This window comes from Platalea leucorodia (genome assembly GCF_965183815.1).
Source record: "Platalea leucorodia genome assembly, chromosome: 10".
NCBI classification, from domain to species: domain Eukaryota; kingdom Metazoa; phylum Chordata; class Aves; order Pelecaniformes; family Threskiornithidae; genus Platalea; species Platalea leucorodia.
Window position 1 is genome coordinate 8,634,341 of NC_138832.1, and position 26,052 is coordinate 8,660,392.

The window sequence follows — 26,052 nt, forward strand, 5'->3', positions numbered from 1 at the left end:
TTAACCCCCGTCCCTGTCGCAAGCCGGTGAGCGCTCAGTCATGCAGCGAGTGCACCTGAACTTGTACATTTGTGGCTGTTTTCTTTTCAATCCAGTGAACCTAAATTTCCATAGGACCGATAAATCCCGGGATGTGCTTCATCTTTAGACCACAGGACACTCAAGCCTAGCAAATTGTCTGCAGCACCCGGCAGCGACAACCCTTGTGAGCTTGTCCAGCTGTGCGTATTTTCCATCGCTTCAGGCCAACGTTTGCTCCAGCAAGGTAACTCCGCTGAACCATCTCCAACTCTCGTCTGTCCAAGTTGAGACTAAAACTTGGTGCACGGTCTGAAAATTTAGCCCGCTTCGCCTTTGTTGGAAAAGTGAGTTTACAGACGGACTGTTTATAATGGCACATCACCCTGGATAGCTGGCCGAGGGCTCTCTCTTTGAGAGCTCCCTCTCGGAAGGCAACTCATCATCGTTAATGGCGGGATAACGTTTGCAGTTGTTGCGGGGCCATAAATTACCCCCCACACGCCAGCCCGTGGGCAGTTGAGTTGTCGCCCTCTGCCTCGCGCGCAGGCCGCAGCGGCAGGGCAGGGCAGGGCAGGGCAGGGCAGGGCAGGCCGCGTCCCGCTCTGAGCCGGCCCGGGCTGCTGGGCCCCTCTCAGGGCCAGGCCCACGGGGGACCATGACGGCTCCCATGGAGGACCACGACGGCTCCCATGGAGGACCACGATGGCTCCCATGGAGGACCATGACAGCTCCCATGGAGGACCACGATGGCTCCCATGGAGGACCACGACGGCTCCCATGGAGGACCATGACGGCTCCCATGGAGGACCACGATGGCTCCCATGGAGGACCACGACGGCTCCCATGGAGCGGCCGTTTCTAAAGGCTTCGATGCCCCTTTCCGTGAGTGTTCGCCATCCGCTGCCCCAGGCGGGCTCTGGGAGGGATGGAGCAAGGGCGGGAGAAAGCAGCCCAGACAGCCAGCCGTATCCTGGGCTGCATCACAAGCAGCGTGGCCAGCAGGGCGAGGGAGGGGATCCTGCCCCTCTGCTCCGCTCTGGTGAGACCCCACCTGGAGCCCTGCATCCATTTCTGGGGTCCTCAGCACAGGATGGACATGGACCTGTTGGAGCGGGTCCAGAGGAGGCCACAAAAATGATCAGAGGCTGGAACACCTCTGCTATGAGGAAAGGCTGAGAGAGCTGGGGTTGTTCAGCCTGGAGAAGAGAAGGCTCCAGGGACACCTTATTGCGGCCTTTCCATACTCAAAGGGGGCTTATAAGAAAGGTGGGGACAGATGTTTTAGCGGGGCCTGTAGCGACAGGACAAGGGGTAATGGTTTTAAACTAAAAGATGGTAGATTCAGACTGGATGTAAGGAAGAAATTGTTTTACAGCGAGGGTAGTGAAAACACTGGAAGGGGTTGCCCAGAGAGGTGGTAGGTGCCCCATCCTTGGAAACATTCAAGGCCGGGCTGGATGGGGCTCTGAGCAACCTGACCTGGTTGTAGACGTCCCTGCCCATGGCAGGGCATGGACTGGCCGGCCTTTAAAGCTCCCTCCCATCCCAAAGCACTCCGTGATTCTGTGAAAGCGCCTTTCGCGCCACCGCTGCTCGCGGCCCGCGAGGCCGCCGGCGCGCGGGGGCAGCCCCGGGGTTCGCTACGTCCCGGCAAGCCCCGCCCGCCGCCGCCCGGCCCGGCCCGGCCCCGCCGAGCGGCCGGGCCGAGCGGGCGCTGCGAGGGGCCGGCGCCGGGCGGGCGGCGCGGCGCGGCGCTGCCCTGCCCTCCCCCGCGGCGGCGCTGCCGGGCGGCGCGGAGCCTGCGCACTGCGCTCCCGCGTCCCCCTTCTGCCCGGCCGGCAGTCGCGCGTCCCGGCGCTGAAGATGGCGGAGGGCGGCGGCGGCGGCGCGGCCCCCCCGTCCTGCTCTTCCTCCTCCTCCTCCTCCTTGAAGGGGCTGCGGGAGCAGATGGGTGAGAGCGGGCGGCGCGGCCCCGGGCCGTGGGGGGGAAGGAAAGGGGGGCGTGGGGGGGGGTCCGTCCCGGCGGGGGCGGTCTGGGGACCCCCGCGCTGCGGCGGCCCAAGGGCACGGCCCGCCATTGGGGCCGGGTGCCCCCCGCTCGCCTTCCGCCCCGCAGCACGCCCGGCCCCCTTCCCGGGGCCGGGGGGAAGGGGCACCGGGAGCGGGATCCGGGGCCGCCGCAGGCCGCCGGGCTTTGTGTCCGGCTGGCGGCGGGCTGAGGGAGAGGCGCTGCTCCCGCCTCCCGCCGCCGGGGCCGCCCGGCCCCAGCCCCTCTCCCCGCCCGGACGGGTGCGGGAGGCTGCGGCGAGTCCTCCGCCCCGCGTCGAGGCGTTAATTGCTGGCTGGGGACCTCTCGCAGCTCGGAGGCAGCGGCAGAGGCGGCTGCAGGACCGCTTCGTTGCAGGAATCGCCCGTTTTTCACCGCTTCTTGACGGTCTGAACTTCTCGGTTCCTGCGGTGGCTCTTGCATTCAGGCCGGCAGCTGTTGCAGGTGGTTTGTCCCGGCGATGTGTCCGATGGCTGCTCCGAGCCCCAAGTGCAGAAGGCAGGGACAGTCTGTGGCATTGATTCCTAATCAAAAGATTTGCTAATGCCTTAAATTTTTTTTTTTTTTTAAACTTTTTTGAACCAGTGTCTTAAGAGCGCTGAAGAAACTCTGCTTTGGTTTTGTCCTCGAGTGTGTTTATGTGCCTATTTATACTGAAGGTCCTTAATAATATCATACTCTGAAATGAGTATTGTGCATGCATGATGTATGTTCTAAGCATAATTTCATGGCACATCTGCACATGTTAGCTTTGTGGGCGAGCCATTAGAAAAGGTAAACATTTTCTTATCCCAGACTTAAAAAAAAAAAAAGGAAAGAGAATCATGGTTTGATCTAAACTAACTAACCTGGACTATGTACAAAAGCTGCTCTGACAGCCTCTCGATTGATTGTTTTCAATGTACCTGTGTAATTACATAAAGAAGAGTGCTGGCAAAAGGTCCTGAATGCACAACTCTCATCTGACAGTCTTCTTCAGTGTGTTGTGTGTCAGAAATATTATTTAATTACTTTTTATTTCTCTTTCAAAATTAAGACAATCTAGTGCACCGGAAGGATAACGATCTGCCAAAAGATAGCGCTTGTCACCTGCACAGACCATGTCTATTTGATCCTTCTCCTCCCTGCTAGAACTGCTGAATTTTCTTTTGTGTATTGGATGTGCTTATACTGTGACTCCTGAGTTTTTCTAAAGACGGGCACCCACATTTGCTGACAGCTGTCATGACCTAGATTTAGTCCCGAAACCAGAGGTGAAATGTTCCTTGAACCAGGCAGCTCCGTCTCGCTTTAGATATGCACATGTTCTAATATGCACATCATGTTAAAAAAACAAAAACCCTCACTAGATCCTGGAAAGGCTAGACCTTGAATTTTTTTTCCCTGAGGGGGTAGAAGTCACTGAACCAGAATCTAAACTTCAATTTACATAGAATGCATTTCTAGCAGTTACGTGCTAGAAGATCAACTCCTTGCTAATGTGAATTGAAGCAGTACTGTCTGTGAGTGTACAGGCCACTGCAGTTCTGCTCCTCACTTCTTGTCAGTAGCACTCCCTCACTCTGGGGAAAGCAAATGATGTTTAGAAATCATCCTCACAATCCAGTGGTTAACAGTGGAATGTGCAAGATAATTGCCACTGTATTTGCTGCTGTTTGGAGAAGTTGTGAGCAGCAACCGAGTCTGATACCGCAGCTGTTCGGAGAAGATGTAGACAAAAAAAAGACAGCAGGAGGAACCTCGTTTGGTCCCACGCTACTGTTCAGCAGGTTCGGAGAGGGACGTAACATTCTGCCTTTCTGAGCTCAGTTGGCTGCGTGGGAAGCTTCTCAGTTCCAAAATACCTGCAAATTAGCATACTTGCACCCAGTTTCTGCTGGTCTGTGGGCAATTCTGTATGTCGCCATCTTAACCTGGAGAACAAACATCTGTGCAAAACAAATACAGTGCTGTGCACCTTTGGCCATTTGGCAGTGAACTTCTGGGTGGGAATCTCACGGTTAAAGACAATAAATATAAATTTGCAGCATCTTGCTGAGAAACCACAGCTCTTTCTGGTAGTCTGACGAGGTGGTGTACATACAGCTTTTGTATAGTTACCTTTTGCATAGGTTCCTCTGTGGGTCCTTACTAGAAGACACTGCTGGGTTCTTGTTCCCTGCTTCTGCTCTCTGTTGCCAGCCTCTTCATACTGGTTTGATCTGTGGCTGATTGGTGCTTGTTAATTATTTTAGGCCTTCAAAGTGTAGCATTCCATGGTGCCACTTGTTACTAACTTTCCGTACCAATGTGGTAAGTTTAAAGAGAATCTTTTTCTTGCCAACTCAAACTACTATTGAGGTAAGGAGAAGGTGTTTCTCTTTCTTTGAGTATCAACTGTAATTAAGATTCTGCAGGCCAAATCATGCCTGCTGTGTCAGTTCTATGATTCCTTTGCAGTAATTTTCTGCTCTTACACACTTGTCCAATCTTATTTCCTTTAGGTGGATGACAAAAAGCAGAATTCGCTACTGCAACTAGAAGCCAGTTAACATTTCTATCAGTGATGCATGAACATCACTTGCACAAGAAACTAATTGTGATTCTACACTGTGAACCAGCAATGCATAAATGGCAGTTGCTTACTCCGTTTTTGTCATCCATGCTTGCTGCTGTCATCCTTCAGGGATGAAGAGGAATTTTTGCTCCTATTCTAATACCATAAGCACTGCTGAGCTTGTTAAGATTTGAGGAGAGGGGAATAGTCAGTTACTTGTGGTTTACCCAGTAAGTGAGTTTTTTCTTGAGTGGTATGGGTAATCAGAATAAAAATACATGTAATTTAGACTGTTGTAGCCTACATTTATTGTTTTATCTTCATTTTCATTGAGATACTAAAATCTCCTATCCTGTCTTTTGTAGTATCAGTGGTAGAGAATGTGTATTTGCGTTTTGCAGAGCTTGGCTGCGCTGTTGCTAGGATTTCATAGAATCATAGAACAGTTTGGGTTGGAAGGGACCTTTAAAGGTCGTCTAGTCCATGCCCCCTGCAATGAGCCGGGACATTTCCACTACTGTATTGAATCACTGTTGTGAAGGTTGTTCAAAACAATATATGAAAATGTTATATGTATATTTTCCTTTCCAAGACCTACGTGATCTTTTGGGAAACCTGTTTCAGGTCATGGGACAAAAATAATGTGCCTTTTTCAACAAATCTAGCTGCAGGCATAATTCCCATGACCTGCATGGCCCAGCCCAGTTTTGTCGGAAGTTGTCTAATAAAATAACAGCTTCATTCCATCTAATCAGTTGTTTCTCCCTGTGTAAGTGACGCTGTCTGGCTTTGTCCATCTTGCCCGGAGCACGGTTCCTGGTAACCTCTTTACCTAACGCATATACACAGAATACTTGGCTGGGAAGCTGCAAGACAAGGAAGCTATTTCTTTGCCAGGTTTCTGATAGCACGGGGGTGCTACACTAAAAGCATCTTCAGCATTCAGCTGTCGTCTTGGTGGTGTTCGTGCAAATGACTCGTACATGTTCCATCTGTGGAGCAAAGGTGGCCCAGTGACTGGGGCATTCAGCTGGCGTTCGCTAGGTCTGGCTTCAGGTTCTTGTTTTGTCAAACTCCTAATAACTTTGGAGAAGGTCTTTAAGGTTTTTCTGTGCTTCATCTTTTTTCCCTGCATGGAAGTAGTATTTACGCTGCTTTACAGAGTGCCAAGGTGATAAATGCAAAGAGCTGCACAGAAATTGGATTCCACGTAGATCCCAGTGGTGAGAGAGAACATTCCCAAGTCAGGCTGAGAACTTAATGTAATTGTAATGGCTATGAGCCTTAATTTCATTTTCTTCTTGTTCATGGAAGTGCAGTAGTACAGAGTAGGGATAATTTCATGCTGATTCATAAAGATGTATGCTGTGTATTAGGTGCTTAACATTTTGAAGATTACTTTCAGTTGTAAGTGGTTTATAAAAAAGGTTTTACTCTAATTTAAAACTTTAAATTCTTGAGATTTCTCCAAATGCATTCAAGAAAGATATCCTCCTTGCTGTAAAGCAAAAAAAAAAAAAAAAAAATCTCAAAACCATATGCATATACAGCATATTTTTGGAAATTTCTTATAGAGAATGTTGCATTCTCTACATATTTCTTCATGTGTTGAAATTACAAAATATAAATTAGAATTCCATGCTTCAGTTTAGATGGAAGTATTAAACAAATAATGACTTGCAAGGATCGCAACTGATGGTACAGGCCCAGACATACTGTGCCTTGTACCGTCCCTAACTGTGCACAGCCTTAAAATGTGACTAGAATTAAGGACTGTTTCTTCTTTATACGTTTGTGTTTTTCAAAAAAGAAAGCAGATAGGAATATTTAAAGTACTGATATGCTATTATTAATTCTCAGTATTTAAAAGTGATAAGAGAGTTAAGAAGAAAAGCACTGAGTTACTATGAGATAAATGGAAGAAATACTCTGGGTTAGTCATAATCGTAAGGGTATCAAATGCTGCTGTCGGTCTAAACTTGGTTAAATAATTGGAGACGCTTGCAGTCCTGTTGTGAAAGGACACCCTGACAAATAAAATTCTGAGCATGCAATTTTAATGACTTCTCTCAATATGACTTATCAGATGACTTGCAATATTTTAAAAACAAACTAGAGACTTCAAGTTCCTGGTCTGCCACAAATAAATTAGCACCATTTAGCTTCCAATTACGCAGCTTACAACCAGGTAATTCTTAATTGATGATATGCTTTCTATGTGTTTGCACATGCCTGTCCAGTAATTAAAACTGTTCAGGATGCTGGTGATTAACTTCTTTGGAGCGTGGGATTCATGGAAGAAAAAATCAAGTGTTGCTCGATGTGTTTTCATTTGAAAGAGAAGCCTCGGCTGCCCTGCATAATGCCTCAGCCATCCACCCTGTATGCCTGTGCTGTTCACAGTGCACTTAAATGGACACAAGAGTTTGCTTTTAAAAAAAATTGGCCAGGTTGCTTGACATTTGTTTTCTTCTAAATTATTTTCATTTTCCAGTCAATTTTGAACTTCTGCTTTCTAGGTGGAGGATCCACAGCTGAAGTTGCCTTTGAAGAAAACAGTTACCACTAGCCGTGTTACCTCTGTCTTTCCCTATAGTGTTTTTTGCCTTCATAATTCACAGGGAACTTTTAAAATACTGTTTTATGAGTACTTAACTGGCTCTTGATTACAGACACCCTCCGTTGTTTAAATGCACTGACCTGAATCTTGGGAGGGAGCAAAGATACTGTAGTGGCCTGTGAATTGCCTTCTCTGGGCAAGTGTTTTAAAGCTTCCAAGTGTTAAAATTCCTCTCCCAAGTCCAAGAGGCATTGGCTATAAGAATACAGAAATCCTGTAGAGACCTTTATCCTTAAAGAACATAATCAATAGAATACATTTATTGATTTGAAAGTTTATCCTCTGCTTAGTTTTGCCAAGAGAATTTATTGAAGGAAGATATTTTTGCAGCACGGTGTTGATCAATGATAGGTAAGTTGTGTGCTGGACATTCACAACTGAGGACGGTTGTTTCCAGACCAGATCAGTGAGTGTCACCTTACTCACTTTCAGATTTCTCTGAAAGACTTTCTGCCACTAGCTAATGAATTAAGCAAAAATATAGTCTTTTTATTGGTCTCTTTTGCTCTTTTATCCTGCTTGGTTTTTTTTACACCCATTTGTCATTTTTCACTTACCCATTCTTTAAGCTCTTTGAGGCAGGGACTGATTCGTGATTACTTTGCTGGGATCTTACATTACTTGTAGTGGAATGCCTCAGAGCTTTCATTTATTAGTTAGTTAGGTTAAGCATACAGTTTTAAGAAAACTTGCAGTTTAATTCCTTTTACATTTTGTACCACTGTGTTCTGCTTTAGCCAGTGGGTTTGCTGCATTGAACACCCTGTGGACTTGTGAGTGTCTTGTAGCACTGTTCTGGTGCACGGCTGTACCGAGTGATTTGATTTGAGGCTGGTCTCTTGGTGGTAAATGCCAACACAGTCCCTCTTCTTCTGAAGCAGAGACACTGTTTGAATGAGCTCTAAAGTTGCCACGAGAAATTCATCAAGTGTAAAAGGCAAAAGCAGTCGTTTTCACTGCTATCATGTAAAGGAACTATTATCCTTCCATCTAAAGAAAGCTCAAAATGGTGTTTTCACAGGGTTTGTCTCAAGTTAGTTGTGACTTGTAGTGCTAGGCTGTGTTCTTTGCTGGCATTGTTTGGGCTGGGTGTATTAAACAATAGCCAGCCTGCAAACAAGAGGACAAAAGCATTTACAGGAACACGCTTCGAGCAAGCAAAAGCAACCAGACCGCTCAGGAAAGGGGGAAGTAGCGGATAGAAGTTAGCTGATTTCCAGCGTTAGGGGTAGCGCATTATAAAAGAAAGAAATAATACAATGGGGAAAACAGATGTGAAAGAGGAGAAGAGAGCAAAAGTTTGTCTTGAAGTTACTTTTTGTAGTGGCTATGCAGGAGTGGGAACAGGAGTCGATTTAGGGCGGCCTCCAGAGTTGGAGGAGTAAAGCAAAGCTAGCCGATTTCTGTCTGTCTAGCTTTTGCCGACACTTGAGCTAGAATTACGGCAGGAACTAACCTGCTCAGTGCCTGTTAGAAGTGGGACTGCTCTGACATATGTTAAGCCAGTGCAATGTGAGGGACAAAACATGTTAAAAAAAGTTTTTTTTTTCCTATTGTACTCCAGGAGGCTGAGGCATTGGAAAGTGTTAGTAAAGAAAGAAAATGATCTGTACAGCAGAGTGGGTACTAATAATCTTCTACTCTGTGTTTAAAACTCCGCCATTTTACCTTTTTTGTCCTGTAGCTGTAAAACCTTTGTCTAATCCTGTCAATTTTGGAGCGTTTAATCTGTACGCACCTATATATAAGCATTTAAGTTACATCACATTACTACATTTCACAGTGAATCCACCTGAAATGATGTATGGGCATATTTATTATATAAACTGCTTTCATTTTAGTCCAGTGTATTAGGATATTTTGGAATTTCCACTGTGCAGACACAGGTAAACACTGATTTCTGTTACGCTTGGGAAGGTTCACAAGGGACTTTTAGTCGTAGTTCATTGCATCAGCATTGCAGTCGGTGTCTAATATATCCTTAAAAGAAATCACTCAAGGTAGATGAAAGGAATTTCTGTTTGTTTTGCAGTTGGCAAGAAGAGTTTGTAGTTGCCAACCCACAGAAACTTTGTTCAGAAATATTCTCTTTACAACTAAAATGCAACCTTAATGTATTCTGGTGGAGAATTTTACAGAAGCATAAATACCTCGGTGCCTTGCTCTTTCACTGAGAAACATAACGAGCGTTCCAGCCTTTCCAAACCTCTGGCTTCCCTGTGGCTGTGTCTTAATAAGACTGTGCTTCTAGACAGCAAAGAAACAGCAGCAATGCATGGCCGTTTGCTAGAGAACGCAGCTGGGACTGTAAGGCTTGTATATCCTTTATGTAGGAAGCATCAGCTCTAAAGAGGGGTCCTTGTGCAGATAAGCTTGGTAAGCACAGTGCAATAAACTGATTAATAGCTAATGCCAGGTAGCGCAGGGAAATGATCTGACTTGCATTAAAGCTTGCAGAGGTTTGGGAATGTGTGAATTGGAGAAGTGTCCCCTTTTTGTACAAATCATGTTGTATTAAAAGGGATGGTGAAAGATTGTGTTCTTTTAAAAAAAAAAAAGTGACAAGTGGATCATGCTGAATGCAAAGCCTTTTGACGTTGCTTTGGGAAGATAAGGAAGAAGAAGAGGGTGGCAAAGGGGAAAGTGAAGGCAGCAGAAAGCCCGTGAGTGAGTGAGAATAGAGTATCTGCCGTGGTTCAGTTTCATTTCTTTCAAGTGGTAAGTAATAGCACACCTCACTAATAAAGAACCCCAAATTGTGAAGCTGGGTTTTTTCCAAAGAAGGGGGTGGATTTAGCTTGTCAGCCCCACGTACACAGTACAGGCAGTGCTTCTTACCAGCCTTATGACGGCTTCTGCAAGAGTTGGTGACATCTCTTTGTCCTCTTCAAGCCCTGTGCTGGCAGTTGGTTTTCCCATTAGGGAGAGAGAAGCGTAACTCTTGTCTGAGCAGTGTGAGCAAGGTTAAAGTAAGAGAATATGAGCGACAGCAGGAATCAGCAAGGCCTCTGTAGGAGATACGTTCACAGTATGTATCACTAGAGTTTGGACTAGGGGTGGTACTCATCTGATGCGGCTGTCCGACAATGGTGTAGCATCGCTGACTGTAGAAGGTTTTGGGAGATGGCTGCCAGTTCTTTTAAGGACAAATTTTGATTCCTCGGTCTGTGCTTATATTACATGCAAGTTGGTTTAGACTGTGTGCTTCCCCTAGGGAAAAGTGTACAGAGATCAACCCACAAATTACTCTAGCAACCTGCCTGGTGCCTCTCTGAGCGTGCCCTAGGCTGAACAAATACGGTAACATGTCTTTGAGATTGCTTCGGCTGTTATCCTTCTAGGTTTCCTTATGAGAAATAAGTAGTGTTTTGTTAATGATGTGATTTTTTTTTTTTAATGTTTCTAGTTCTTAATCTGAATGCGGATGTTTAAGGGTAGGTAAAAACTTATATTCTTGCAAATATGCCTCAAATAATTCATATACTACAAAGGAATGCTTGTGTCAAGCAGTTTTCCAGGGGAATCGATACTTGTGATGAACTGAAGCGATTATCCTAAACTGCCTTGAACATTGGGAAGAAAACCAGATCGTTGTACAGTATTAGCTGCAGAAATGGGCTTAAGGGGAGGAAAGCGCATGAAGGGAATAAAATATGTATCCCATGGAGGGAATAAATATACAATGAAAGTGTGCAAATAGAGTCTGGAGTAAGGATAAGGCAACAGGAAGCTCTTCTGGCCTGCTGAAGCTCAGAGACAGCGTGCGCTGCTTTCTGGAGATCTGTGCGCTTCCCATCTGGTGGCTGCCCAGACAGACCAGGAGAACCATCTGCCTTCCAGCTGGTCCATCGGAAGGTGCCTACTGGGAGGCTCACGGGTTTGGTTGTGGAGCCTGTCAGTCCTTGCAGCCCAAAGATGGGATGTGAGGATCAACGGGGAAAGACAGAAAGACAGGGGAAAGAAGGGAAAAGAGGAGTGCATGCAGAGAGGGCTCTTCTGTTCCTCGCTAGAAGCTTTCTGTGTTGTCCACCTCTTTGTTGTGTGGGAGCATCCTTCTCCTTTAAACAAGGAGTAATAGTATGAAACCAATACCCGATTTTGAAACCATCTAACTGTGATCTTGCATCCGTTTGTCTTAACCCGTGTTAATTAATGAGTGGAAATCAGCTTAAAGATAATACGCAGAAATCTCAAATTCGAATGCTGACTCCCCTCTGCTTTCCTGAAAGCATGTACAAAAATTATGAAAAGAAATAGGATCTGAACACCGTTACTAAAAAGGATTACTAGCAGCTAGACAAACAGTAGCTGCCTGTAGTGGAGCAAGACATAAATGGCATCTTGCAGATTTGACACAGTTTGCTATAAAATCAGAGATATTTGCTGGGAAGTTCAAATTTGTTTTGCTTTGATTTATGGATTACTTACTGGCTTCTTGTTACCTGCTTTAAACTTATTTGAAAACACTTTGATTCGTAATAATGCTTAACATTCAGGAGACCTCCTACCTTTCGTTTCAAAGGCTTAGTCTCAGATTTTTTTGTTTGGTTTGCATAATGAGTCATTAAATCATAAGAACCAGAAGGATTTCTGTGAAAGTCTGCGCTTTCTGCTCTCTTTACTGGTTCAGCACGGAAGAGCGAGCGAGGCGGCGTCCGGCTGGGTCAAAGATAGCGGGAGAGGCAATGGGGTGGAAGCCCTAAACCTTGCTAGGTAGGGGGACGGAGCCGGTTCAGCCCCTAATGAGGTTTACTAAGAACAGCAACTGTGTGGGTCCTTTGACAGTCTTGGCAAGGGCCAAGGGTATTAACTCAGTGCAAGGATTGAAATAGAAATAAAGTTTTATTTTTAGCATTGGTCTCCTCAGGGCATATCAGAAACCGGATCAGCGAAGGGAAGTGCCGTCATGCTCAGCGCAAGAGAGGTGCCAGCGTACCTGCGCGGTTAGCGTTATCGTGAGCTGGAAGGTGAAATTGGGAGAGTCGGCTTTTATTTGGCACGTTGCCTCCCACGGCGGCCGGTTCCTGGTGCTTCTGTTGGTTTGGTTTATCCGTGATACGCTTGGCCAGACACATAGTGCTAAATGGTGCTGAGGGTGCCGAAGGAAAACTGCTTCCCAAATTACCTAATGGTTTTATGTTCCAAATAGCCTTATTTTATTATGCATGAATGCAAATATTATTATTGGCCACATGTGTGGCTTGTACTTTTATTAATTTTAGCTGAAGTATTTAAAGGTAGACTACTGTAAAATATGTACACACATGCTGATCACAAATTATAGTTGTGAAAGCCTTTAGTGACTATTTTGGGAGGGGAAGCTCAGAATAGAAATGAGATTTAATTTGCCTCTAAGAGAATTTTTCTTCTCCAGGAAGCTTCCTGAATGTGTCCATGAAGGCACCCCCCATACTACAGCACGTGACACAGGTTGTAGTGAAACGGTTGTTAACTGGTTTCCCATTCCGGGGTATCCTGATTAATTACGGAAGTATTAGACTTGTTTTACAGAGATAGTTAGATTTTGTGGAAAATTCTTTTCAGTGAAGCTTTTTTCCATAGCAGACTGCTACATTCATTATGGAAAACCAGGCAAAAAAAATTATAAGCATCTGGGCCAAAGAATATTTAAACGTATTAAAAAGTTAAGATTTCTTTCATCATATTAAAGCAAAATAAAACCTGTGTTTTTTAAAAAGTTGCAGAGTACAACAGTATGCAATTCATCTTCTCTTACTGTAGTAGAATGTGGATTTTGAAAATCACAGTTTCATATTGCAAATTTACCATAAAATTGACAAGGGCTGTAAAACCTGTCCGTTGACCTGAGACTTGGTGAAGTTGAGCTCGCACATCCTGGGGGTGTATCTCATGTGATGGCTGTTCCCCTTTTAATAATCTTTTGTTCAGATCCCCAGTTCACTTTAATTCTAACTTTCTGTTAGTTAAATGGATTGCTTCAGTGTAACACGAAGGTGCCTTTAAATCTACTACTATCAAATTTGTAAGCACGTCGTTTCTATGCACATAATGAAGCACTGAAGTAGTGGAGGTAAATACTTTAACTGACATACATACAAAAAAACCCTGACATACAGAATCCTTTGGCAAAGTATTTCTGGACTTTTTTCACCTCTGTGTCCTTTGCAAGCTGTACTGTTTCTGTAACCCACTTTCCTGCAGAACCTCAAGTAATTTTTTGCAACCTTAATTAATTAATTAAGATGAACTGACTAATTGCTTTGCAGATATGACACATTTTTTTAAATGAGTGCCTTCTAATCATGAACATTATTCAAATGTTTGTTTATTTTAAGTGAATAAATAAATACATAATCCCCTACATCCATTATGACTGGTTTGTTCAGCAGGATTTCTAATAATAAAATACTTCTGCAAGTGAAATAACAGGAATGTTGTACCTGTTTAAATTGCAGCTCGCTTCTTACTGTAACTTCATTACAGAAATTTGGATGTTTAAACTTTTGAGAGTTGAGGCAAAATTCCGGTGTTGGTCTTAACTAAACCTGGTGTAGGGGTAGGGTGACTTTATTCTGTTGGGCTCCTTTCCCAGCTGGGCTGGGCTGAATCGGCTCCGTCTGCCTGAACGCCTCCTGCCGCTCCTCCCTTGCTGACGGAGGCTGAAGAAAAGACACGGCTGGGTTTCTGTATTTGTCTTACCTTTAAATGGTGTTTGAAGAAGCTTATGTTCTTGCAGCCTTTGTGATCTGCAAAGGTGTCATTGGATATAAATGCCCTGGCTGTATGTTTTTGCTCTCAGAAAAACCTGCAGTAGGCTGGTTTTCCTCAGGCTGTTTTCACATCTAATTGTGTTGAGAATATATAATTTTGTTGTTCTCCACTCAGTGAATTTTTGGGCTCGATTCCCATCCATGTGAGGTGCAACAGTGTGCAAAGTCAGCTTTTTACCTGACTTTTGGTCTACCTAGTGAAATTACAGTGTGTCCTTTTTTAGCTGTTCTCTCTGGCAGTGGGTAACCTTACCGTGCCGCAGTGTATCTGGTCTCTGACTCGTTTGAGAAGAGCCTCAGAGATGTATGGGATGAAACCGAGGAGGACTTTTGTTTGGTGCTGCAATGAAAAATTAATTCAAGACATGGCAACAGCTGGGGGTGACAATTTAGAGTTGCTGAATAAGTATTGTAATCGGCATTTATCACTGGCATCACACGGGATTAAACACTTTGAGGTGATTGTTCTTGGGCGCAGCCTTAGGGAGGGTTATTACCCTGACACCAGTAGTTGTCATGGCAATGCGCGGAGAGGAGGGAGACTCTGCCTTCCTCCTTTGCATTCTGCGCTCCTCCTAACGGGAAGCCTGAGAGCATTGGCAAAGCTGCCGTCGTCTTTTTTGAAAATGTAACCCCAATTTCTGCTATTCGTCCTTCACGTTATGGTTGAAATCAAGGCACGTTATGCATTACTTTTGTGGGTTGCCTTTTCTGTTTAAAACAGGCGTTGACTTCTGCTTTCTCGTGTTTGGTTGATTGCGTGGTATGTTCTCTTGCTTCTCCCAAAGTTGGGCTGTTCTGTAAGAACCAAGTTGATCTCCCCGTATCTGTCAGCCGTGGTGAGAACGAGGTGTCACTGCTGGAAGGACACTCCTGTTCAAAGCTGCGCAGTAAAATGGGGTAATGCTGTCTTACGGGTTGCCCTGCCGGCTTTCCCTGTAACGCTTCACCTTCACACCCTTAAAGGTGATTAGTCAAAGTGAAAGCTGATACCAAAATAAAGAAAATCTGTGGAAGGTGATACAGTAAATTAGTCTCCCTGACTTCTTAATGGGTTTCGTTATTTAGCGAAATTAATATTGCTAGCATTTCATTTCTGTATGGTTAACTGGGAGTCGTAGCAGTTCACTGCACTCAGCTTGGCGAAACTCAAATAAGGTGAATGGGTCTCTGCACAAATGCTCAAATTACTGTTTTGGAGGCTAATTTATAATTAAAATTTTTTTTTTTTTAGGATCCAGTTTTAGAAGTACATTGTAAGCATCCCTTAATGGTTTACTTTATGCAGCTAATCCACTTTCTGTTTCATGTTATGAAATAATAAAAGGTCTTCATAAACCTTTCCCTGCTTGGGTCTCATCAGAGTATGATTCTACCAGTGCTAATCGAGTATTACATTAATGTGTTCAGCCTGCAAATACATGTGCGGTAGCAAAGAGTTTTTATTATTAAGTGTAAGTCAGACTCATAACTTTGCTAAATATTGTTTTTCTTCTTAGAAAAGTTCTCTAATAAGTTTGATTTTTTTGAAACTCTATAGTCCTTTGCTACGCATTTTAAAACACAAGGCTTTGTAACTGTTGTTTTTACAAAAAAAAGCTGTGCCAGGTCTGAAGTCTCACTCGACAAGTTTTTTCTTCTTACAAGTTGAGCAGTCCCAAGTTAGTTATTTAATAAAAGAATCTGCAACCTCAAATAGAATTTTATGTATTTATTTTGGATATTTATTTCATGAGTTTTGGTTGTAGAGCTTTTCTTAATGTGGAATGATTCTTTCTTACAGTTGCTGCAGCCCAAGCCATAGCAGAAGAAAGAAGAAGCCAAAGTGGCGTTAGCCCTATTGCAGTCCAGACCTCAATAAATATAAAGACAGCAACTAAACCAGGTATAACTGTTGGTCATTGTTCTTAATGAAGTACTGGGTTCACAAGGGAGAGTTAATAGGGAATGAAAAAGAAGTTTGATGCTCTTTCTTCAGGAGGCATCAGAGCATAAAGCACCTGGTAGATGGTTCATAGATTCATTGAAGGTCTGGTTTTGATGACAGACTTCTGCTCTTGACTCCCTCAGAGTTCAGTTGGTGAAGTTGCCTATCTTTTCAGCAGGGCATAACAACAAAGATAAATGATTTTTTGTGCTCTGGTCAGGTTACCAGTTCACTTCTTGCTGAAATCCAAGTTTTTATACCTGCAAAGACTTAAACAGTCTTGGTTCTGCTTAGCCTGCAAACTAGCTGTCCTACAGCGCTTTGAATTTGTCATGACAGGTGAACTCTCTGTTCTCAGATTGAGTTTTCCTAGATTCCTGCAATTCTTGATCATAGGACTTAATATGTACAAGAATGAGGATCAGAGCTGAATTTGGAATAAGGGTCTGTTCTCACACATCTGACTTCTGCTCAGGCTTTCTTTTGACTGTATGCATTGGGCCACTTAATATTGTGTCTGCTTTCTGCTGCACCTATTAAAAATAGTGGGTTGGTTGTTGTGAGGGAATGGAAGGGGGGGAAAAGGAGGGTATTCAGCTTCCTATGAAGTTTTCAGATGACATCTTTAATCTCTATATAGAGTGTGCAGTGCTTTGGTGGTATGTTTGCCTCTCAGGAGGTTCCAGTATCCTTTTGATAGTAAAGACTTCTGAATTTTTATTTAAATTTGAATGTTCAAAATAACTGACAATTATATGTCTTCAATTTTTTTTTTTTTTTTTTTTTTGACAGTGATAGATGGTTCCACTCTGAGAACAGAAGAAAGACAAAGACTGGCCAGGGAGCGTAGAGAAGAGCGGGAAAAGCAACATGGTATTTTCATGTTTCATTTAAAATAGAATTTCCTAAAATGTTCGTCATCAAGGCATAACTTACTCTCTTACTTCTTGTTCAGCTTGCTGGGGACAAGAGACAAGGTCTGCTTTTGGTCTTGAATCAGTGACCATCTGTGAACCTGAATGGAGAAGTATTAGATTTGAGAGGAAAACATTCCAGAGATTTTTAGCTTCTTGAAGCTGTATGTTGCTTCTGACCTTCCATTTCTTAGTGACCACCACGCAAATTTAGCCAATTTCTTACTGAAAGCCTTAACAAAAACACTTCTGAAAGTGAAACTTTTAGCTTAGAACTGCTTCCCATAGCCCTGAAGACTGAGATTTGGGGAGTGCTGATTCAGAGAAAACCAAAAAAGATTTAGCTAGTTGAATGGCTTGATTGCCCTGAACACTGCTTCCCTTGTTTCCTCATACACTGAAATGACTCCTGGATTGAAGTGTCAGCAGTATATGCTTTATCTTAGCAAAGCATCTGAGACCTAGAGAAGAGCAGAAAACTCTTGCCCAGCTTTATGCTGTTTGTGACATGAATCGCTGCGTGTGTGTGCAGCGAGAGATGAAAGGGTCGCAGTATGCCCTGCAGTCCTGGTTCTCCTCTCGCAGCTTGTGAGGAGTGGTGTCTCTCTGACCCGTATGTTTGTTTCTTAACATAAAAGCAAAATCACCCAGGAACGGGAATGATTGTGTTATCCTAGGACAGGCCTAGGACACGTCCTAGGATAGGACAGAGGATAGGACTAGGACATGTATAAATTCAGAATTATTTTGGGGGCCTTACATAGATGCTGCCTGTGCATTGTTGGTATAATTATCTGGTCTCTCGGTTCATTTCATCTGTCTAGCCGCAGAAAATACTTCCACTGTGTATTCAACCACTAGCTTTTTGTCACAGGACTTGAAGCTTCCTGTTCAACTGCGCACAGCTGTTCCTAGGTGGAGGCTGCGGAGAATAGCGACATAACTATTTTGAATTCGGATGCAATAACTGTGGGGTTTTCCCATCTTGTCACTCGGTGCTTTAAATCTTTTCATTATATCTTGTTCTAAAAAAATGAAAATCGCAACGTATAGAATTCTGCTCTTTGATACTCAACTTAATACTTACTTATAAAGACTTAACTATTATGATGGGAAGAAAAGTATATGCTTAACATAGGGTATATGCATATCCTGACATTCCTGTCTAGACAGTAACGTCTAATGACAGGAAAGGTTCTAATTCCTGCCCAACCTGGGGACTCTGTCGTCATGTGCAGCACTGCAAGCTAATCTTGCTGTATGTTTTAGCTTTAAGTGGTGATAATTTTGCTTGGTAGTCTCTTGCCTGTAAGTTGCGTTGTAATATCAATGAATAGTTAAGTTTGATTTTAATTTTTCCTTAAAAATTTACAGCTGCCAAAGAGACCCAAATCCTTGAAAAGGAGAGAAAAGCAAAACTCCAGTATGAAAAACAGTTAGAAGAAAGGCAGAGAAAGCTAAAAGAACAGAAGCAGAAAGAGGAACAACGGAGGGCAGCAGTAGAAGAAAAGAGAAAACAGAAAATAGAGGAGGAAAAGGTACTATGCGTCAAAGTTCTGTAGTGTTAAAGAAACTCCTACATTGTTTTCCTACATTACCGTGCTCTGAAGTGGTGTGAAATAGAAAGTTACAGAAATGGTGAATGTATTAGAACATAAAAATATTTTCCACATCTCTAAAGTGGGCCTGTCCTCCCTCCCCATCCCAGGACTAGCTTTAACTATCCCCGAGGCACTCAGGACTTTAGGAGCTGTGATTGCTGTTTGGCCACTGGTTATTTTTCTTAAGAGCAAAAACCCCACCCCATGCTCCCAGATTTCTAGATTCCTGTTGGTGCACTTTGTAGATTCTGTTTGTAAATCGGCGTGGGTGACAGGTCTTAGACTTCCCTTAATTCTGTGTCTTGCTTCCTGGGAGCCCCACTGTGGCCTAAGAGGCTCACATTCTTTTGGTTCTTCTAAATTACAATTTGTTACTATATGGTGTGCCATTGATAATGTTATCTGTGTAGTTACCATGTGCTGCTTTGAGCTGTGTATTGACTGTTTTTACTTGACTCTTTGCCTTTGCTTTGACTGCACACGGACCAGCAGAGCAGTATCCGAGTTGCAGAGTTCGTTGCAAGATTGATAGAAGCTGAAAGTAGAAATAAATATATGAAGTTATGCCATCCCCTTTGAAGAGTAGGTCTGCTAGTACGTATTAACCGTGATGCAAGTTCTGAAAGGGTCCATTTCCAGGGTGTCAGCAGTAAAAGCGTGACATGCACATGTGCTTTCAGGAGCTAGTTTTAGGAACTTGCTGTGGGTCATTGATGAAGAGCATGTAAGCCTTGGCTGGCTGTTCCCTTGGAGTCCAGCCATTGTTACATTGTTCTAGCAATACATCTTTTTTAACCTTTTTGACTGGCAGTATTCTACACTGGTGTTTGGTTATCTGTAATCAGCTTCTGGGTGTGTTCAGATATTCCATTTGAACTTCATGGAATAGTTTACATTGCTGAAGAACAAGCAGAAATGTTTGGGTGGGCCTTGACTGCAGTCCACTGCAGTATCGTCTCTTTAAGCAACTACTTAAGCAAAAAGCATCCCTTATGCTTCGAGAGGTGTTGCCCCTAAGCCTGTAGTACATTTATTCATGTAATTTTGAGGATGGTGGATATGTTTTAAAGTGGCCACTGGGGTGAATCATCAAGGAAGATAAGGACTAGCCGATGAGTGTTTGATTGGTGTTAACCTTGTCTTTCACTTGGTCCCTGGAGGAAGATGACCTTATACATAGACAGTTTTACGTGAAGAATCCAGCAGGTGGGAAAATAGTGTGCACTTAACCTGTAAACCTTGCTTTCAACCAGAAAGTGAAAACAGATCTTGACTTTTGTACTCTGACATTAGAAAATAATCACTTTAAAGAAGCTAAGCTATCTTAGGGCATTATTTGCCAGCAAGATATCACCTACTCTTGTAAATTTAGTAGGTAGACGTGCATCCAAAAATACATACTCTCCAACATTAATGTTTGGTACTTCAGTCAAGTCTCATTTAGTTAACCACCTTCCTTAGATAACGTAGAAGCAGCAGCACAATAGCAAATACTGTGGAAAAATAAGTGGTTGTCTGCCTAGGAAGGTCTTGAAGACAACTAGCCGTGGCTAGGGTTGAGATACCTGTCTTCTCACAGTTACTCAGTTATTCTGTACAGCCGTGCAACTTATTATGTTGAGCTGATAACTGATTTTCTGTTGTTTGTGGTGAAGCCTATGGCTTTAACTATGACGTTGCAGAGTTACCACACTGCAGATACCTCCATGGAAATATCATCTGCAGATTACATAATGTCTGGGTACCTTGCTGCATTAGGTAAACTCTAGTTCAGGTTTCTTTAACAGAGGGGAAGCGAAGCTTTATATTTCAAACACAAACTTTTACTTGTATCATTTGTCCGTGAACGGAATCCTTCCTCCCTTCCTTCCGAGTTTACTTTGTCCATTATGCACTGCGACTTTTTTAGTTTGTGTTGTGAAATGGTGTTGAAAGAAGGTGAAAGTCTTGTGTCCTCAGGAGGGAGAAATGTTTGGAAAATGAGTCCCTTTGGCATCTTACTGCAATGTATCAGCAGTAAATACTGCTTCAAAAGATCTCTTGGGATATGACTATGCCAGAAGAGAAATCTGTTGTTGACACACGTATGGAAACCTGGCTGCTTATGGAGAAGAAACACTCTAGCATGGTTACAGTTCATCTTTATGCACAAGAGCTAAAGCTCCCACGTTAGCAGTTGCTAGTCCTGGAGACAAAAGAGAAAGCTTCTTTCAGTCCTCTTTGTCCTCTCAGCGGCGGTTGCTGAGGTCTGGAGTTGATTGGTTGTTTTTGTAGTTTAGCCTTCGTGTCTTGCTATTTCTGGTTTCATCATATCTCTCAATGCCAGTATCTGTTAAGACTTGGGTCAGTGTTTGTGTAGTTCTCTGAAAATACAAATAACGTTATACTTGGTATTTTATAATGGACAATTTTTAGCACCTTTTAGAAATAACTTAAGAATATAAATAGTTTAAAGGGTAAGCAATTATTATTGCTGACTTTGGGGTTCATCCCTATTTAGAAAATAAGTAGTGCTGTTCACTGAGTAGGAAATCTGTTTGGTGGCTATTTTAAATAGTAGAATAGATTATCTGTGCTTTAGCTCAACCTAATCATGTTTGCAGTGTTTTGAAACCATTAATTGCCTTTAACATTCTTTGCATGATAGTTTTTGTAACAAAAGCTTGTTATTGGGCAGTATAGGTAAAACAGATTTTAAATTGTACTGGGGGGGGAAATCTATATTTGTCTTCTGGTGTAGCTGTGCTTTATAGTTATATAGCTTCATAGAGGTGTTGTTTGATGATAGGAGCGATATGAAGCAGTTATGCATCGTACCTTGGAACGGAATCAGCGACTGGAAACGCGACAGAAGAGATGGTCATGGGGAGGGTCTGTAACTCCAGATTCAGAGAGCAAAACAGGTAAGCAGCACCTTTTCTAGCATGGCTAAAATCACAGAATATTATGTATGAACACTGGCAGGTGCAGCACTATTCATAGGGACCTGGGCATCCTTTCCTATCTTAGATCTTACAACAGGATCTTCGGGATCTTCTCTTGGGGAAAGATTCATATCTGTACTTGCCCTGAAATGCTGCTTAGACTTAGAGCTATTTTTGATTTTGGAAAGAGCTAGAGAGAAGCCACATGGGAAATCAAACACCTGGCAGCATTGCATTGCCAGCACCCAGCCATCAGATAAGAGGAATTGTATATAATGTTAAAATCATTCTGAATCCTTCAAATGCAGTACACGTAATGGTGTGCTAACACTGATGATAAACCAAACAAAAGAAACCAGTTGTACTGTAATATTACATCTAAAATGCTTTAAACACACCCTTAGAGTTACAGAATGCTCATTATTTGCACTACCAGTAATGGGTAAGGAGATGCAGTGGGCAGTGTCCACGCTTCTCGGAGAATAGGTTCTATTCTAGATCAGGTGATGCATTTTAACACTCTTTAATTTGAGCTCAGATTGTTTCCTATTTCACACAATTTACTGTTTCTGCTTGTAAACATCCTGAAATCAGACCAGCAAATCAGGATTGCAGTGGAAGGGGTCTTTTCATGCACTACTGAACTGGAAGACCCCGCCAATAAGTAACATAAGTTATTGTCCAGGAATAAAATAAACCAAAAAATGCTTCGATTCAGCCTATCTTCCAAATTGGTGGAATTGTACTGAGTGTGTTTGAGTAGAGTCTTCTGTCAGCTTGAGTGTTGACTTTTATTTATAACATGTTTGAAAGTGCTTTGATATAAATGATGATTATGATATCCAGCTTCCCCATTTTTTGGTTAACTTGCGTTGTTTGCTATTTGACCTTGTGACTTAGCTTACAAACCTTCTTCTTCTACAGAACAGCAGACCGCAGATGAAGGTGGAACTGGTGGTATTGATTTCTAAAATGTTCTTTTTCTGTTGTTTCACACTCACTACTAACCTTTTAAACTCGAGTTCTTGTTTCTCTGAAACTACGGAAAACCATCTTCTTATAGATCTTTTCCTGGATCTTGGCCAGCTGTGCAACAAATGTGATCCCTAAGTAGAAAGCAGCCCCCTATGTTTTTAACTGTCCCTCCCAGCTAATTAAACTACAGCTTAAGTCATGGTATCCTGAGGGAATTTTCAGGGAAAGGATATATGCATTTGGGTTTTTAAAGATGACTGGATACAGCATGGGGGAGGAGAAGAGAAATTCTTAGTGGTATATATTTGAATATAAATTAGTTCAGTAGTCTACGCTTGCTTTTTTTTTTTTTTAAGGGCAATTTCGAACCCTTTCATTGTTTCCTAATTTGCAAAAAGTACATGGTAGGGCTTGGTTTGTTTTCTTTTTGCTTTGTTTTACCAGCTATTGAAGTAACATTTGCAAAATCAAATGATATTTTGCTGAAACTTTGTGAAAGGGAATGGGTCCTTTGTGCAGTTGGATACTTTTTCCAAGAAGGGTTTTGCAAAATCAGATCTGTCCAATTATCTAAACATAATTCTATATATTAAACATGTTTTTGTTGGATTTTTGGCACTTCCCAGTGCACAGACTGAGCCATTCATAGAAATGCTTTGGATCACTGATATATTTGTCAGGGCTATATTTTTAATAAGCAAAATTATTTCTTGTAGCTAGTTTAAGATGATAGCTCTCAGCTGAGACCCAGCTAAATCTGAATTCTGAAAATCTGTGCATGCTCGCAGCATTACTAATTCAATACAGCTGTCTCGTAATGCTGACAATATGAGACTTGAAAATGCAATGGAAGTCTGACTGAGTATGATTTAACTACTGTGGCTTATTCTGGCAACACAGCAGAAGCATGTGTATTTTATTTAACTTCTCTCTTGCCTTTCTCTGCACAGCATGAATCCCTAATTTTCTCCAAAATTAGCCAGTTTGACTGGATTGGTTTACCTGTTTAACATGTGTTCCTTGGATACATATATAAATCCAATTACTGTCTGCCACATTACCAAATGTCATTTAACCTTGAAACTAGGAAATCACATTTGCCTTAGATGGTTAGGAAAGCACTATTTTTTTTTCTCCTTTATTCTTTTCTACCTTATCTAGTTTTAAAGCTAAACTTTATAACAAACATAAAATCATGTCCTTTGCTTTCTCCTCATTTATGCGAGGAAATGAGTCTTATCTGTCCTTTTGATCGTGGAGGAAGACTTGAACCACGGTGCTGCTGAAGCACATTAAAAATGAAGTGTCTTCCAGCAAACATGCTCCTGATGTAAAAACAGGCATTTAAGCTGTACCTCATGCATCCTGAAGTAACAGCAGGAGGAGCAGATAAGTTCAGCTACTGTTGATCAGTTTGAATAACTTGGCACCAATTTTGAAAAAAATTGAATGTGGAGATAAACAGATAATGCAGTGTTTGACCAAGACACTTGTGCATCCACGCTGTTTTAAATTTGTGTTCATCTTTATGTTGAGGTTTCAAATGTACAGCTGTCCTACCTGGGCTGGATAATGTGGAATCGTGATGGGATTCATGCTTCTCCTATTTATTCCCATTTTAGGATTGTCCTTAGCTTTCTGGAAGCTTCTCACTTAATTGTTATTTAAAATCTACCCAAACCACATAGAATGCCCGAGTCTAGCCAGCTTTCTAAAAACTCCTTACTTGGTCCCTTTCACCTTATATTTGCATAATTGCTGGAAAGATAACAATTACTTTGTGATTTCTGAAAAATGACACCATATGAGCTCTGCTACATTACGTCATTGTGGCCAAATAGCGCACCTTCTCTAACAGCACATCTAGAGCAAGCTTCGATACAATATTATTTTTCCATCATCAGTTTCTGTGCAGATTTGGGATTAAAGGCTCTGTTTCTTAAAATGAAAACCATTGGGGGAACAGATTTCAAATATTCTTTACATTATTTTAGGACTAAAGGCTTTTTTGTCTATTGTGTTGCTGTGCAAAAAAATATAAAATCAGATACGTTCTTCCATGAACTGGCTGTGTCAACAGTAATATTTAGGAACATCGACTGGTAAAGCAGCATTTGTGGGTGACAGAGGTAGTGTGCTCTGGAAAGTAAACCCCACGTAACTGAAGGTTTCACCAGCCATCAGCATTATGTACAGAATGTGATTCATTGAGACTGCACCAAGTACCCCACTGATGGCCTGAAATTTAAAAACTGATGAAAGCCCCAGAGTCAAATGTTACATTAATGACATTGCTGTCAGTGCTAAAATGAAATATGCAGGGTGTGGGTCTGCCGAGAGAAATGGCAGGGCTGCGTAATAAAGCATCCTTGATGACAGAGTCCTTGTAAATGAGGGAGGTTTAGTGATGACTGCTGAGCAAAACTAGACATTCAGGTGCATTTGTAGTGGAGACGTGCTATTAGAATAGAAATTGGGCTGCTGGAGTCTCTCCTTTCTAAATAAAGAGCTTTCTTGTCCTAGTAGAAATTTGGAAGGAACTAAGAGACAGATAATCTTATTTTATTTAGCCTAATGTTATCCAGCCTCAGATAGGCAGTGCTCCAGCACCCTCTCTCAGTGAAACACAGAAGCTAGGTTGAGAGCTGCTCTCTCTAATAGTGATTTTTCTTAAGCTACCATGTTTCCCAGCTCCTTCCCCGATTGCAGGCCTTGCTGCGTGGCAGTCATGTGCTTTATATGGCTTTGCTGCAGTTTGTTTTCCCCCTTCCATTAAAAACAATACAGATGTTTGGTGTTGTGTGGGACTCTGCTGTATGCTTTTTCCATTTAGAATCCCTTGACATAAGTAATTTAACTTCCCCCCAAAATACAGAAAAGTACTTTACCTATGTAACCAGACTACCTTACTCGAGAATATCCTGTCTGTCTTCTAAAGCTTTTTTCCTCATGAATTGTCCAAAGCTTTCAGGTTTGCAGAAGCTATCTTGTGGTTGAGGTAGGGAAAAAGTTGAGGCCATCTGATCATATATTTGCAAATGCATTGGTCAAAAAAGCATTGACTTCTTAAGATCTTAAAATTTTCTGAAAAAAGAAGACTTAAATATCTGTATGAATAGCCTTTACCAATTAGGTTTTTTTCAGTCAAGGTATCAAATGGGATATTAGCTCATGCCCTCACCACTGCCCTCTGTTTCCCTGTAAAATAGAACCTGATACTGTTTTTTGTCTGAACAATCGTATATAGACTGTCATTTTTCCTTTTGAATCTTCTAGTAGAAGTTTCCTTCCTTGTCTCTTTACTAAACAGCACAGCCCATCTCCAGAACTTGTAAACTTGCTGGAAAAGAATTACTTTGCTCAGTGTAGTTTTCCTCAAGGCAAGATTTAATTTTCCGCCCTCTGGATGATGAACCAGAATCTCAGATTTCATGCAAGTGCTAATTTGAATGAAGAGAAATTTGTATGAAGCATCTCCACGATGTCTGGAGGCCTTTGACTTGCACGCTTTGAGCTCTGGCAGGAGCCAGGCTTTCTCTGTAAGAGCAGACGCTAGAGGGTAGTCTTTTCCTTTGAAAACACCCAAATACATGAATTATGAGTTTCCTGATTTTCGTATATAAAACCTCTCAAGGCTGTTGTAGTTATCCCAGTACTCTGGCCTCATTCACAAAATGCCTTTTTTTTTTTTTTTTTGTTATGTTGGGAAAGTATCTGCTAAGATCAGATCTTCAT

At 42.4% G+C, this 26,052-nt stretch overlaps 1 protein-coding gene across 7 annotated transcripts in view; it reads left to right on the forward strand.

Annotated features, from left to right (window-relative positions):
- The first annotated feature begins 1,844 nt into the window (after positions 1–1,844).
- Positions 1,845–26,052, forward strand: part of MAP7D3 (MAP7 domain containing 3) — a 47,372-nt gene continuing 23,164 nt past the window's right edge. For 5 of the 7 annotated variants that reach the window (XM_082323029.1, XM_082323028.1, XM_082323032.1 and 2 more), the window contains exons 1-6: positions 1,845–1,972; positions 15,760–15,861; positions 16,696–16,776; positions 18,192–18,355; positions 21,207–21,321; positions 22,267–22,299. In XM_082323029.1, the coding sequence (XP_082179155.1) occupies positions 1,885–1,972; positions 15,760–15,861; positions 16,696–16,776; positions 18,192–18,355; positions 21,207–21,321; positions 22,267–22,299 (583 nt within the window). In that variant the 5' untranslated portion in view covers positions 1,845–1,884. The remainder of the gene's footprint in view (positions 1,973–15,759; positions 15,862–16,695; positions 16,777–18,191; positions 18,356–21,206; positions 21,322–22,266; positions 22,300–26,052) is intronic. The other 2 variants (XM_082323030.1, XM_082323033.1) reach the window with 2 other exon arrangements.